Below are 15682 nucleotides of genomic sequence, written 5' to 3'. Positions count from 1 at the left end.
AAACAAAGAATCGAAAGGTACTATAACAGGAGAGCAAATCTCCAACATTTCAGAGTCGGGGACTTAGTCCTAAGGAAAGTCACCCTAAACACTCAAAATCCTAATGAAGGGAAGTTAGGCCTGAGTCGAGAAGAACCGTACCGCGTCCTCGGAGTAATTAGCAAAGGGTCCTACAAGCTCGGTACCATGGAAGGCGAACAACTTCCAAGCAATTGGAACATATCGATGCTCAAATGCTATTACTGCTAAAGTGTCCAATGGAAGATGCCGAAACATCCTCCGACTCAAAGACCTTGGGTTTTAAAGCATGCATTGCACTCTTTTCCTTTGATCAGGTTTTATCCCAAAAAAGGGTTTTACCGGCAAGGTTTTTAACGAGGCTACACCTATGCTACCTAAGGAACACTTAACAAGTATTCAAGGCTTCTCTTTAATCAACCTCGAATACCGGGGGGCATCCCCCCAGGAGATCACCTCCCCAGAGAAATCAAGATGAGCCAAAGAGAGTTTCGATAGAAAAATGATGTATCGGGCCAAACGGTCGAAAGAACCGTGTCTGCGTAGAATAATCGAATCCTCGATGGCAAAAAATATGTATACTTGTGCCAAGTAATCAAGGAATATTTTTTTTCCCATCAAAACACTTTGCGCTTCAAAGAAGTTTGCTATTTTCACAAGAAACGACTCCAAGGCCAGAAATTTCCCAAACACTCGGGAACTGACGTCAAAAACTCAAAGTCATAAGAGCTCCGGGCCGAAAACGTCGAGCTCATAAGCCCTCAATGAGGCAACATCAAGCTTACAAGGAACGACTCCAGAGCCAAAAACTTTCGATGTCTCGGGGTCTGTCGCCGACTGTCACCCAATTGAGCTATCAGAAACTCAAGGCCATAAGAGCCCAAACGGGCAACCACAAGTCCCAAAGTCCTCCATGTGGCAATGTTAGAAAATATAAGACCTCCATGAGGCACTATCAATAGTGTAAGACCTCCATGAGGCAATACCAAATCTGTTAGACCTCAAGAGAGACATGAATTATACTTGTGCCAAGTAACCTATCTGCAAGACCTCAAGAAAGGCATGTTCAAATTTATAAGACTTACAAAAGGCATAATCCCAATCTTAAAGTCAAGGCTATATATTCGAACTTGTAAGACCCCTAAAAGGCATACCCTCGATATAGAGACTGAGGCTACCTCACTCGGGGACTAAAAGGCTACGACCAAACACAATGACAATGGTCACAAGGCTCCGACCAAACTAACGTGACTCGGGGACACCCGACCGTTGCCATAAAATCACAAACCTTCAAATGCTTCAAAAATACTTCGAAAAGAATCGGTCAATCAGGCTACCCTTGGCATAAGCAAAAGAGCTTCGATCATATTAGCTCCAAACAATGAAAAGTCTTCGAAACAATTCAGCCATCGAGCGAAACCTCCCAAGGTGCTCATTTATCATTACATAACGGCTCACAATTGAGGTTCTTATCAAATCATCGAATAGTCAGACGAACACAAATAAACTTCAAAAAGTCTTTAACGAGGGAAAATAAAGCCATATTAAAGGTTGTACTGACCCAACGCGTAAGAGCCTAAGGACCAATTTAAAAGAGCCTCAAGGCCGATTAGAGGTCATACCGACCCAACACGTAAGAGCCTAAGCACCAGCATATGTTAGAGGTCGTACCGACCCAATGCGTAAGAGCCTAAGTGTCAGCATATATTAGAGGTCGTACCGACCCAACGCGTAAGAGCCTAAGGGACAGTTTAAAAAAGCCTCATGGCCGATTAGAGGTTGCACCGACCCAACGCGTAAGAGCCTAAGTGCCCGGTCAAATAGCCTTAGGACCAATTTTTAGGCTTGAAGGTCGATGAACTCAAGTTGAAACTTGACTCGGGGACTAAGCCCCATACGGTAAAACTTTCGGCCGTTACAAATCGCTAAGCAGTAGCAAGAACCTAAGGGTTTAATTTGAGGTCCAAAATTTCGGACCAATTGTCAACAAGCATCATAGTTTATTCCTATAAAGCAATGGAAAAATGGGAAATAATGAAAAACGAAAGGCTTTTTACATATATGTTGAAAGTTCATAAGGGTGCATTTACAAGGCCAATGCCTAAAGCCCTTACAAGGAAGAGAGCAAACAAAACCCTAATATACCACCAGGGTTGTTCCTTCAATAGCTCCCTCAAAGATTTTTCCTTCAACAGCTCTGGCCATGGCCCCTGGGTCTTCAATGGCCTCTTCCCCTTCAGGGATTTCGCCTTCATCTTTATCATCTTCCGAGCCACTACTCGTCTCACCTTCAGAAGCAAGCAGGGCCGCAGCCTCCTCTTCTAGGGTCTTCACCCTCTCGATCTCGGTAGACAAATCAATGCCCCCTGTATGTATATCCTTGAGAGCCTACCTCCGAGATTCTAACCAGGCATGCTCCACGGCTCGGGTCAATTGCAGCTCGGTTTCCTCGGACACCTTTTTGGCCCAAGCATTTGCAGTAACAACATCATCTTTGTACGAGGATATGAGCTCCTCGGCTTTAGCCCTGGCCCCGCATAGCACAACAACCAACTCGGTGTGAAGATCTTTATATTTATTACTCTCCACCCTCGCATCATGAAGTTGATGTCTAGCTGAGACCATCTTCCCCTGGAGGGTATCTCTCTTAGAGGCTATCTCACTTATGTGCCGTTTGAGTTCGAGAATTTCAGTGTCTCTGGCTCGGAGCTCCTCCCTTATTAGGACATCTTGCTTCTCCAGCTACGAAGAGCGGCCGAAAGGTGTTATAACACTGAAGTCGGGTAAGCATGTAGACAAAAACAAACGGAAACTATATAACCTGCTCAGTGAGATGAGTCCTATCTCGGGACACCGCCTCCAAACGATCCCGAAGGCCATGGAATTCCTCCTCCTTCTTGGTAAAAATAGCTCTAAGCTCGTCGGCTTCCAAGGTGAGCTTCATGCGCTCACCCTCGTAGCGAGTCAACTCGGCTTGAAACTTGGCAAAGGTCTGATTATAAAGCACCTTGGCCTGGAATAGTGAAAGAAACAAAGTTAGAAAGACGAAGATCAGGGCACCAAGCAAAATCTACAAAAAATTACCTGCTCACAGAGCCTATCGATCTTACTGAAAATAAGTGAGGCGTCGAGCTCAGGGTTTTTCTCGGGCATAGCAAAAAGCCTCTCAAATGCATCTTTATCTCCGACGGGCGCCCCCACATCGGAAGATTCTTTATTTTGGGGATGCTGAATCTCCCTCGAAGGTAAAGTCGGTCCCGTGGGGAATCGCTCACTTCAGTAACCCCGACTAGATCAATCGGGGCCGTCCCTTGTTTCTGGAGAGCTTCAGAACTAGGCTCCTCCGGACCGCCTACCGAATGCACCTCGGCTCGAGGAATATTTTGGCTGTCAACTCAGGGACATTACCCGATACACCCTCGAAGGCATCTTCAGCCCAAGGTAGGACAATAACAACATCAAGTTCCGATTTAGAAGCCACCGACTCAGCAATATGTGGGACGTTAAGGTTTTCTCCACCCTTAGGTGCTGCCGAGGAATCATCTTTATCCTTGCCTTCAGCCTAGGGACTCCTCGATACTTCTGGAGTTAAGGCTGCTGAATCAACCTTAGGTTCTTCCACTTTGGCCTTCTTGGATTTTGAATGCTCAGTCGACGATTTCCTTCATTTTTTTCTTCTCTTTGTCAGGTTTCGGGGTATCCGCTTCCCCAGAAGGTGCTTCTCTCATCAAGGAGGCCTCTCCTAGACCTGCGCAAATACAAAATATAAACACAGGGAATGAGGGCGCAATAGTGATAGTTCTTCTGAAGGATTCAATTACAACAGAAGGGAGGGCTCACCGTGGCTTTTGGCCTCCCATCTAGCCCTAGACAGGTTGCACCACACGCGTTCAACATATGGGCAAGTCAAATCTAGCCGGCTAACCTAGCCCGAGAGATCCTTAACCGCTTCAGGGTACGCCGTGGCAGCTGCATCAGTGGAGGAAATTAGTTCATGGGGAAATTGATCCAAATGGAAAAGATAATACCTAAGTAGCGTATCCATTTACGTTTCGTGTTCCACCTTTCAGGGAATGACATTTTCTCCACTAGGATAAGGTCCGAGGTCCTAACTCGGATAAAACGGATCATCTACCCTCTGTCCCTAACATCGCCAGTACAAGCAAAAAAGGCTTTCGAGGCCCAACATTGGAGCTTAATCAGGCCCCCACGAAAGAGTCGGGGATTGTACATTCTAATCTCGTGGTCGAGGATGAAGGGCATCCCCTTAATCATGTTTGCAAAGTATCTGATTATGTATACAATATGCCAAAATGACGGATGAATTTGGCCGAGAGTCACTCGATATTATTTGCAAAAGTTGAGGATCACGAGGTCTATTGAAGGCGAGGATGGCTCCACCGGGCCAAGAGTAAATGGATAGGTATACACACTAAGGAAGCTAGATTTGTATGTCTTTATGTCCTCTCCCTGAGAAGGAATCTCTACCAATACCACATTCCCCCGGTGACAGTCAATCTTTACCTTCTCGGCATCTGCTACTAAACTAATATATCAGGACACGGGTTCACATCATCCCGACTTCGATGAAGGCTTGTCGACCTTGAAATCAGAGGTCGTTTTGAAGGATCCTGGGATGCATTCCTCAAGATGAGGGGGTATGTCACGCCCCGAAACTGGGGAGGCGTAGCTAGCACCCGGTGCCGTAGTGTCCCGAGCGAACAACTCTGTAACTCATTCATTCCTTTTCATAACTATCATGGTCCAGCATGGCCACAACTCGTAATGTAAAATTGTAAGTGGGCAAATGTTTTATCAATGAACCATCGTTCATAAAACATGAATACATATGGGCCGTCAAGGCCTCTGACATACTGTACATAGTAACCCTGTGTCTACAAAGCCTCTAAGATTATTTGACATAAAATGGGACAGGGTACCGGCCTACCCATAAGTCTATAGCAAAACTCTGACATGTGACTCATAGACTCGGCTGCACTCCGAATGAGATGGAGTCCTACCGATCCTTCGCTGAATACCAATCTCATCTATGATGAAGGCTCGTCAAAATGATTATATATACTTGCAGGCATGAATGCAACATCCCCAACAAAAGGACATCAGTACGAATAATGTACTGAGTATGTAAGGCATGTAAATAAGTATATACAAGATATGGAAGAAAACGTGGAGTAAATGACTCAGCCTGTAAATCTGGATGGCTCTGTAAATCAAAATCATGAAATATCTTTAATGTCATGCATATGCATATAAATGTCATGTAATGCATAGGTCTGTACGTACATAACATCATCAAACCTTTGAGGGCATCCCATCATATCATTTCAACCACTGTGGGAAACATCATTATCGTATACCAGCTGATCAGGTAGTGGTGTGTATATAACGCGGTAACCTTTTCCCATATCCCATATACATATATTTACATATATACGCGTATATAATGCCATCTGATGCCACTGTGGGAAAAATCATCAACGTATACCAGCTGATCAGGTGGTGGTGCGTATATAACGCCGTAACTTTTTCCTATATCCCATATAAATAATATATACACATATACGCGTATATAATGCCATCTGGTCTTGGGTCAATGTACATATATAGATGCATGAAATGCATATGAAATATGTTATAAAAATCTTCTCGGAATACCATAAAAATCAATATACCTTTCGGATAAACTTTATCAAATACGTAACACACTAGCTTATTTGCTGAAAATTTACGAATAACATGTCAATAACACTTCATCAAACTCACAGCCTAGTATTAAAAAGGAGGTAAATTAATTAACCAGTAAAGTAAATAAAATAACGTTGGCTGATTAAAACACAATCCCTAAAACACAAAACAATCGAAAGAGAAAAAATCTGAAGGGGGAAATAACATACAAAGATATTACACGCCAATGAGAAAAGAAAACCGAAAAAAGAAAAAGATTAAAATGATATCAAATGAAACATCTTCAAATCAGTTGCAACTGAGAGACTCGAATCAAATTATGAACAGAAGATATAACAATGATTCACATGGAGAATCAGGAATATAGATGTTGGTTTTTTATGTATTTAATTAATATATTAAATACTTAAAAGAGGGTGAATGGAAAATGGAGGGAAATAAAATTTTTGAGTAAAATTTTAAGTTTCCCCCCTTAGTAAATGGACATTGTCCCATATTGGAAGAGGAAGAAGTTTTTTATGGGTATATAAGCAATTGCTCTTCTTCTAGCTCTTAAACAGTTGAGAAGAAGGCAAGCCTTGCACCGTCGTCGTCGTCGCTTGCACTGCTCGGCTTCGGATATGGATTTGGTTAAATGATCGATTGATTGATTAACTTTTTGGACCAAATTTATTTGTTAATAGTAAAATATTAACAGAAATGTTATTAAATATTTGTTTTAATAACAGAATATTAATATTAAATCCAATCCGTTTTTCTGTTTTGGTAACAGAAAATTAACTACCCTCTTCAATTTTCCCTCTTTATTTTCCCTCTTTATTGTTGAGTAAATAGCTATTTATGTAATGACATTTATGCTGTGGCCGTTTTGCAGAAACAACCATTCTGAAGAGTTGCACCTCTTCAGATTTCAGCCCAACTTTGGCTATAAATACAACACTATTCTGCTCAGAATTTCACTACGATTTTCTTAGTTTCTCCTCCTTCTTCTGCATACTTTTAGCATCAAACAAAGCAATAGTAAGTGTGATTTGCTACCGAACTTTTGTGTTCGCTGAAACACTGGGGTTTGAAGTACCACTACACCAGTGTGTAATTCGTTCTATCCTGGGAGGAAATAATCCATAACCTTGGGTACTAGGAGGGGATTAAATTCCTTAAGGAAACAATGTGAATTCAGTGGGTTCGAACTAATTTTCTGTTATTTTGTTGTTCACTTCTATTTATGTTCATTTCTGTTTATGTTCATTTATATTTCCAGAATTATTTTACAAATACAGTTTACTAACAAGCTTAAGGAATTTAACTATTCTCTGTATTTGTACTCATTGTTTCTAGAGAGTAAAACCTTTGTGGTTTTGTACTCTATTGGAGATTAAATTCTACGTGATTTTAACGTTTGTGTCATTCTTTTACAGAAATGACTAATGATAACGGAAACCAAGCTATTCCGATGGTGACTGCCAATGCCTCAATGAGCCGAACAACACCGGCAGCATTGGCACTAGCGGAGAAACTCGGAAAATTTTTCGGGATTGATTTCAAGCACTGGCAGCAAAAGATGCTCTTCTATTTGACTACTCTAAGTCTCCAGAAGTTTATCAAGGAAGATGTTCCTGTGCTGTTCGATGAAACTCTAGAAACTGAACGCTTTCTTGTGATTGAGGCGTGGAAGCATTCAGATTTTTTGTGCAAGAATTATATTCTAAGCGGGTTGGAGGATGCTTTGTATAATGTCTACAATGGCGTGGAAGAGTCAAAAGAACTGTGGATTGCGCTTGAAAAGAAATACAAAACCGAAGATGCCGGGTTGAAAAAGTTTGTTGCTGCAAAGTTTTTGGACTACAAAATGGTAGATAGCAAGTCTGTTATTACCCAAGTCCAGGAATTGCAAGTGATTATTCACGATCTCCTTGCTTAAGGTATAAATCAAATTAAAATTGATGTTGAAAGTAGTAATCTTAGTATTTTTACTAACAGAAATTTCATTGAAGGTCTTGTCATCAATGAAGCATTCTAAGTAGCAGCGATGATTGAGAAGTTGCCTCCTTTGTGGAAGGACTTCAAAAACTACTTGAAACACAAATGCAAGGAGATGTCCCTTGAAGATCTCATTGTTCGGTTGAGAATCGAAGATGACAACAAAGCTGCTGAAAGGAGAGGCCGTGGAAATTCAACAATAATGGGAGCAAATATTGTTGAAGATAACAAAAAGAGAAAGAAGGCTTCTGGTCCGAAATACAACCCAAGCAAGAAGCGGTTCAGTGGAAACTGCTACAACTGTGGGAAAACCGGACACAAATCTACGGAGTGTCGTGCTCGGAAGAAAGACAAGCAAAGGGGTCAAGCAAACATGGTAGAAAAGCATGATGATGTTGATGACTTGTGCGCCATGCTTTCTGAATGCAACCTGGTAGGAAACCCAAAGGAGTGGTGGATTGATTCTGGAGCCACTCGCCATGTTTGTGCTGTGAGGGAAGCATTTTCTACATATGCTTCTGCTGGACCCGAAGAGACGCTCTCTATGGGAAATGCTGCTACAGCAAAAATTGAAGGATACGGTAAGATATTTCTCAAGATGACTTCTGGCAAGGTCATGACTTTGAACAACGTCCTTCATGTTCCCGAGATTAGGAAGAACTTAGTCTCTACTGGACTTCTTGTAAAGCACGGTTTCAAGTGCGTTTTTGTATCTGACAAGGTAGTGATTAGTAAGAATGAAATGTTTGTAGGAAAAGGTTACCTTACTGAGGGCCTTTTCAAGCTGAATGTAATAGTTGTTGAAACTAATAATAAAACTTCAGCTTCTTCTTACTTACTTGAGTCAAATGATTTATGGCATGTACGTTTGGGTCATGTCAATTATAAAACCTTGCGAAAAATGATTAACTTGGAAGTATTGCCTAAGTTTGAATGCGAAAAATCAAAATGTCAAATATGTGTGGAATCTAAGTATGTTAAACATCCTTATAAGTCGGTTGAAAGGAATTCAAATCCTTTAGACTTAATTCACACAGATATTTGTGACATGAAGTCAATACCATCTCGCGGTGGAAAGAAGTATTTCATAACTTTTATTGACGATAGTACTCGATATTGCTATGTTTACTTACTTAATAGTAAAGATGAAGCAATAGACGCATTCAAGCAATACAAAAATGAAGTTGAAACGCAACTTAACAAGAAAATCAAAATGATAAGAAGTGATAGGGGTGGTGAATATGAATCTCCTTTTGAACAAATATGTTTAGAATATGGAATTATTCATCAAACAATGGCCCCTTACACGCCCCAATCCAATGGGATTGCAAAAAGAAAGAATCGTTCATTAAAGGAGATGATGAACGCATTATTGATAAGTTCTGGTTTGCCATAGAACTTGTGGGGGGAAGCCGTTCTTACGGCTAGCCGAATATTAAATCGAGTACCCCATAGCAAAACACAATCCATTCCATATGAAAAATGGAAAGGAAGGAAGCCCAACTTAAATTATTTTAAAGTGTGGGGGTGTTTGGCAAAAGGCAAGTTCCTAAAACCCAAAAGGGTAAAAATAGGACCGAAAATCGTTGATTGTGTTTTCATAGGATATGCGACTAATAGTAAAGCTTATCGATTTCTGGTTCATAAATCAGAAAATCCTGACAGTCATAATAATACGGTTATAGAATCAGATAATGCTGAGTTCTTTGAAAATATATATCCGTATAAAAAGTAATGTGAGTCGATTGGGGAAGGATCTAAATGACCTCGGGAAGAAACAAAAGAAAATACACTTAACCAGGAGGATCCAAGATGTAGTAAACGTCAAATAACGTCTACTTCATTTGGACCAGATTTTGTGACTTTCTTATTGGAAAATGAGCCTCAAACATTTAAAAAAGCTATGTCTTCTTCGGAATCATTGTTATGAAAAGAGGCAGTCAATAGTGAAATAGAATCCATATTGAACAACCATACATGAGAATTGGTTGATCTTCCTCCTGGAAATAAATCGTTGGGTTCTAAATGGATCTTTAAGAGGAAAATGAAAGATGATGGCACTATTGACAAATATAAGGCAAGACTTGTGGTCAAAGAGTATAGACAATGAGAAGGTCTTGACTATTTTGATACACACTCTCCAGTTAAAAGAATTACGTCCATACGAACGTTAGTAGCGTTAGCTGCAGTTTATGGTCTTGAAATTCATCAAATGGATGTAAAGACGGCCTTCTTAAATGGAGAGTTGGAGGAAGAAATCTACCTGGAACAACCTGAAGGGTTTGTGGTTTCAGGTAAAGAAAAGAAGGTCTGTAGACTTGTTAAGTCTCTTTACGGATTAAAACAAGCACCCAAACAATGACATGCGAAATTTGACCAAACAATGTTGTCAAATGGATTTAAGATAAATGAATGTGATAAATGTGTTTACATTAAAAATGTTCCAAATCACATAGTCACTGTTTGCTTATATGTGGATGATATGCTCATAATGAGTAATGACATTGCCAACATAAATGCTGCTAAGCGTATGCTAACTAGCAAGTTTAATATGAAAGACTTGGGAGTTGCTGATTTAATTTTGGGAATTAAGATCCATAAGATTTCTCAAGGTCTAGCATTGTCACAATCTCATTATATTAAGACAGTACTTAAAAAATTCAAGCACTTGGGCTTTAAAGTTGCAAAGACTCAAATTGACGTGAATCTTGCATTAGCAAAGAACAAAGGCCAAAGCATATCACAATTAGATTATGCTCGTGTGTTGGGTTGCTTAATGCATATCATGAATTGTACATGACCAGATATAGCTTGTGCTACAAGTAAATTGAGTCGATAAACGAGCAATCCAGGCTAATCTTATTGAATGGCAATGAAACGAGTTTTGGGATATTTAGAACATACCCAGGGCTTTGCTTTGCACTACAGTAAATATCATGCAGTGATAGAGGGATACTGTAATGTAAATTGGATCACCGGTTCAACTGATTCTAAGTCGACAAGTGGATATGTATTCACTATTGGTGGAGGAGCGGTATCTTGGAAGTCATCCAAACAAACTTGTATTGCCCGCTCTACAATGGAGGCTGAGTTTATAGCCTTGGATAAAGCCGGTGAAGAAGCTGAATGACTCCGAAATTTATTGGAAGATATTCCATTTTGTCCCAAACCGTTGGCACCAATATGCATACATTGCAATAGTCAAGTGGCAATTGGAAAGTCTGGGAGCTTATGTATAACGGTAAATCTCGTCATATATGACGAAGACATAAACTGTTAGACAATTACTCTCTAGAGAAATTATCATGATTGACTATGTAAAGTCAAGTGATAATGTGTCGGATCCACTTACAAAAGGCCTAACTAGAGAGGTAGTTGAGAAGTCATTAAGGGGAATGGGAATGTGGCCGAGAACAAGTCATAGTGGCGGTAACTCTACCTAGAAGACTGGAGATCCCAAGATCTAGGTTCAAGGAGATCAAACAAAGTCATTAATGACGGTTCAACATTGTCAACTAAACTTTTGGTCCATTCTCGTGATGAAACAATGTTCAGTACAAAATAAAACATTAAGGCTTTTTAATGATTTCTAATTTTGACACGGGGTATATCAAATAGTGTATCTACGGGATGACACGTTTAGGAATCACCTATGTAAGTGTGAAGTGTTAGCCGCTTCAAGGAGAACTTTGTAAGGCCAGTTCTCTACGCACTTATGAAACCAGGCGGTGTTCATGGCTGAAACGAACACAACAATGAGAACCAAAGACGGTTAAGGGTTGGTTGTGTGATTTGTGGTTGTCTAGGTATACACCAAAGTTCAATGGTTCAAAGATATCAAATCTACCGATTAATCGAGTTCATCTGACATAAGTTCACTACAGAAAGTTCAAAGGGAAACCTACTTATCCAGATGCAATTAATCCTTACTTGCGAATCACACAATTTTTCATGTATACTTCCGTGATATAGCCATTCCCCATTCATGTGGGGATTGTTGGGTTTTTATGTATTTAATTAATATATTAAACTTAAAAGAGGGTGAATGGGAAATGGAGGGAAATGAAATTTTTGAGTGAAATTTTAAGTTCCCCTCTTGGTAAATTGACATTGTCCCATATTAGAAGGGGAAGAGGTTTTTTATGGGTATATAAACAATTGCTCTTCTTCTAGCTCTTAAAGAGTTGAGAAGAAGGCAAGCATCGCGCCGTTGTCGTCGTCATCGTCGTCGCTTGCTCAGCTCGGCTTCGACTTCGGCTTCAGATTCTGATTCAGATTTGGATTTGGTCAAATGATCGATTGATTGATTAACTTTTTGGACCAAATTTATTTATTGATTGATTAACTTTTTTATGGGTATATAAGCAATTGCTCTTCTTCTAGCTCTTAAAGAGTTGAGAAGAAGGCAAGCATCACGCCGTTGTCGTCGTCATCGTCATCGCTTGCTCGGCTCGACTTCGACTTCGACTTCAGATTCTGATTTGGATTTGGATTTGGATTTGGATTTGGTCAAATGACCGATTGATTGATTAACTTTTTGGACCAAATTTATTTGTTAATAGTAAAATATTAACAGAAATGTTATTAAATATTTGTTTTAATAACAGAATATTAATATTAAATCCAATCCGTTTTTCTATTTTGGTAACAGAAAATTAACTACCCTCTTCAATTTTCCCTCTTTATTGTTGAGTAAATAGCTATTTATGTAATGACATTTATGCTGTGGCCGTTTTGCAGAAACAACCATTCTGAAGAGTTGCACCTCTTCAGATTTCAGCCCAACTTTGGCAATAAATACAACACTATTCTGCTCAGAATTTCACTACGATTTTTTGAATTTCTCCTCCTCCTTCTGCATACTTTTAGCATCAAACAAAGCAATAGTAAGTGTGATTTTCTACCGAACTTTGTGTTCGCTGAAACACTGGGGGGTTGAAGTACCACTACACCAGTATGTAATTCGTTCTATCCTAGGAGGAAATAATCCATAACCTTGGGTACTAGGAGGGGATTAAATTCCTTAAGGAAACAATGTGAATTCAATGGGTTCGAACTGGTTTTCTGTTATTTCGTTGGTCACTTCTATTTATGTTCATTTATATTTCCAGAATTATTTTACAAATACAGTTTACTAACAATAGACACCCTTAGTATTTCTATGAATAGTCATTTATGGAAATTATGCGTTTGTTCGTTTCTTCAGTATAATTTGGACCATGCCAAAAGAAAGAAGGGATGACCTTAACATACCTGGAGTAGGAAAAAATCCGTATGATATCCTTGGGAATGATTGTACCGTGCTCTCTTTAAGTTGAACGTCAATAAAGTAACTTCTTATCTTATTTGAGTATCAAAAGAGTTCTCATCATTGCCACCTCTCAATTTATCCTTGTTAGCTCTCACTCATCTTTTTGTAGACATACAAACATCTATGGTTATATGAATAAAGGTGCATGAATAGGATTTTACATCGAATATTCCTAGAGTAGCACAGAATGAAACCCTTTCTTTTTTCTAATTGTCGTAGCACAGAATGAAATCTTAATCATAATTCATAACAAGAGGTCCTCTTCGTGCTTAAACTAAACATAATGGGTTTTATAAATACGAGAACCATAAAGCTTGCGGGACGGCAGCTACAAAATGGGATTTAGTAATTCCATTTCAACATCATCAAATCTTGATCAAGAAATTCCATTTTGATCCACAGTCCAAAAGAAAAAAGGAAAAAGAACGGGACAAAAACTTCTAGTGCCAACTCAAGAAACCACAAACTGGACATTATAAACTTAGAGGAAGTAATATCTACGAAAACACCAAACATATCAGAACAACTCCATGAAACGTCATGTCCATCAATATCCCAGAAAGTTGACGAACAAATTTTTGTGTATAAAATCCAAATTAAATATTTCATCCCACTATTATCTTTTAATTTCTTCCTCTAAGTGTGACACCTATGCAACAATTTTAAGAGTCATTAAATTGAATTGGGGGTGCTGCCACGTGGGGAGTGGGGGTGGGGAAAGTTTAATATTTATCCATTTATTAGATAATTAGGTAATGTCTCGTTACCCAGTAATCAATCAATTACCCGCATAATTAAGAATTGTTTCAAATTATTTAAAATTGTACTTATTTTTAATACACTTTATACATCCTACTATCATGGTCATATAGTACCACATAAAATAAATACATACACTATTATTTTTATTAAAATATCCATGTAAAAATACATATATTTTCTCAACTTATAATTTTCCTAATCTCATATAAAGAATAAAAATTCTCGTATGCTTAATTCTTAAAATGGTAAAAAAGATAACCTTCTTTTCTTATGAGAAAATAATTTCTATCTTTACAATAAAGAAAATCTCATAAACTTTCTTATATAATGTGTATAATTTATCATATCCGAAAATAGTAATAATGGTAACTATCCAAAATTATACTTATAAACTTTTACTAAAATACTTCACTTAAAAGAAAATACCACACTAACATAATATGTAACGGTATCAAGGTTGTAAACTTATAGGGTCTCATAATAATACTGTTTTAAATCCTCTATAACCTCCTAATAGACATAACCTTCAAACTCATATGGATTTACTACGGCACATCCTAATGTTAAGGTACGAGATGTAACAAGGTACTATTGCTTTACCCTTAGACGAGCATGAAGAAGGAAAAGGCACATCTTCCTGAGGGATAGAGGTGGAAGTCTTTGCCTTTCTTGTTAAAAGATTTCAGAGGAGAAATTGTAATCAGAGAGAGAACACAAGAGAGAAGTAAGAAGAACTCTTTTTAAGGCTTGATGATACAATGGAAAATAAGGGGCGAAGGAAGAAGTATTTATAGAGGCCAATCATGTACGTTGGGGCAGGCCAAAAGATTGCCAACCAATGTGATTAATTCAAAGGCCTTTTCAAGGGCTGTGTGGATGCGACCTTGAGACACCCTTTCGGTCACATCAATTGATTGATATAGCGTAATCGACGTCATGATGGAAGTATCGAAGAGGCAAGAATTCAAGACCGTTTCTTATCATTTTCACTCTAAGAAATGTGGGGACTATCTGTATACGGCTAAAATCGGAGAGTCCGATTTTATGATCATTATGACATTCCATAGCCCGTTTCCAGAAGGCTCGAGGCACCGCTCGAGGTTGGACTATAAGGGTTCCCTATTCTCGATCTCGGGGCAGCGCAAATCGGTGGCTATCATGGACAAGCGGGAAATTCCCAAGGCACGTGGTCCATTAAGTAGTTGTACCAGCTACGTTTCTTTGTAATAATTATACATGTACCATGTTGGGATCCCCCCTCTTATATAAAGGGGACCCTTGTTATTTCTTACACATAGACATTCAATACAAGAACAAGAATATTCCCTGCCCTTCAACTTAAACATATTCTACTGTCTCTCCCTTGATTTTATTGTTTACATTTATTGTGTCTTATTAATTGCTCTTCATTTATTATTCATCATTGATCATAAAGAGCCAATATCAAGGCCCTTAGAACTGTTAGTTCTTCATCGACCATCCCCAATCTCACACTTTAGCTCGACCTTGAGGCCCATCGTAGGCCAGCTCGAGACCCCGATTCACGACCATTCGGTTTGCATAACATACTGTCCTCAAGATCTTATCTTATTTTTCTGACTCACACTTAGCATCTAATCTCTTAACAACTAGCATTACAATAATTTACATATTTTTTTAACCACAAAATTAAATTTAATTGTAATTACCATTTTCAAGGTAAACAGGTTTCCCTGTTGATGATAAAAAAGAGTCTCCACCTAATATTTAAAGATATACTAGGGTACCTTTTTAATTACTAAGATCATTTCTCTATTATTCTACTAACTGGTGAGATTTTGGGTAAGGGTTCTTGTTCTTCTAAGGGAAATGTGTTAGGAACTGTAACGACCTGACCGGTCATCTTGACCTTTTGCACTTCACTCG

General features: G+C 38.9%; 1 protein-coding gene across 1 annotated transcript; it reads right to left on the bottom strand.

The window, feature by feature from the left end:
- Positions 1-2018: 2018 nt before the first annotated feature.
- Positions 2019-3171, bottom strand: LOC138875712 (uncharacterized). Its single transcript, XM_070154575.1, has 5 exons — positions 3103-3171; positions 2840-3031; positions 2476-2760; positions 2164-2361; positions 2019-2024 (listed from the first exon to the last, which is right to left on the bottom strand). Exons 1-5 carry the CDS (start codon positions 3169-3171, stop codon positions 2019-2021), a joined length of 750 nt encoding a protein of 249 aa, XP_070010676.1.
- Positions 3172-15682: the final 12511 nt, after the last annotated feature.

The sequence above is a fragment of the Nicotiana sylvestris genome, chromosome 8 (genome assembly GCF_000393655.2).
Source record: "Nicotiana sylvestris chromosome 8, ASM39365v2, whole genome shotgun sequence".
In the NCBI taxonomy this organism is placed as follows: domain Eukaryota; kingdom Viridiplantae; phylum Streptophyta; class Magnoliopsida; order Solanales; family Solanaceae; genus Nicotiana; species Nicotiana sylvestris.
The sequence above is the reverse complement of the archived record's forward strand: the minus strand, read 5'-3'. Positions and strand labels throughout refer to the sequence as shown.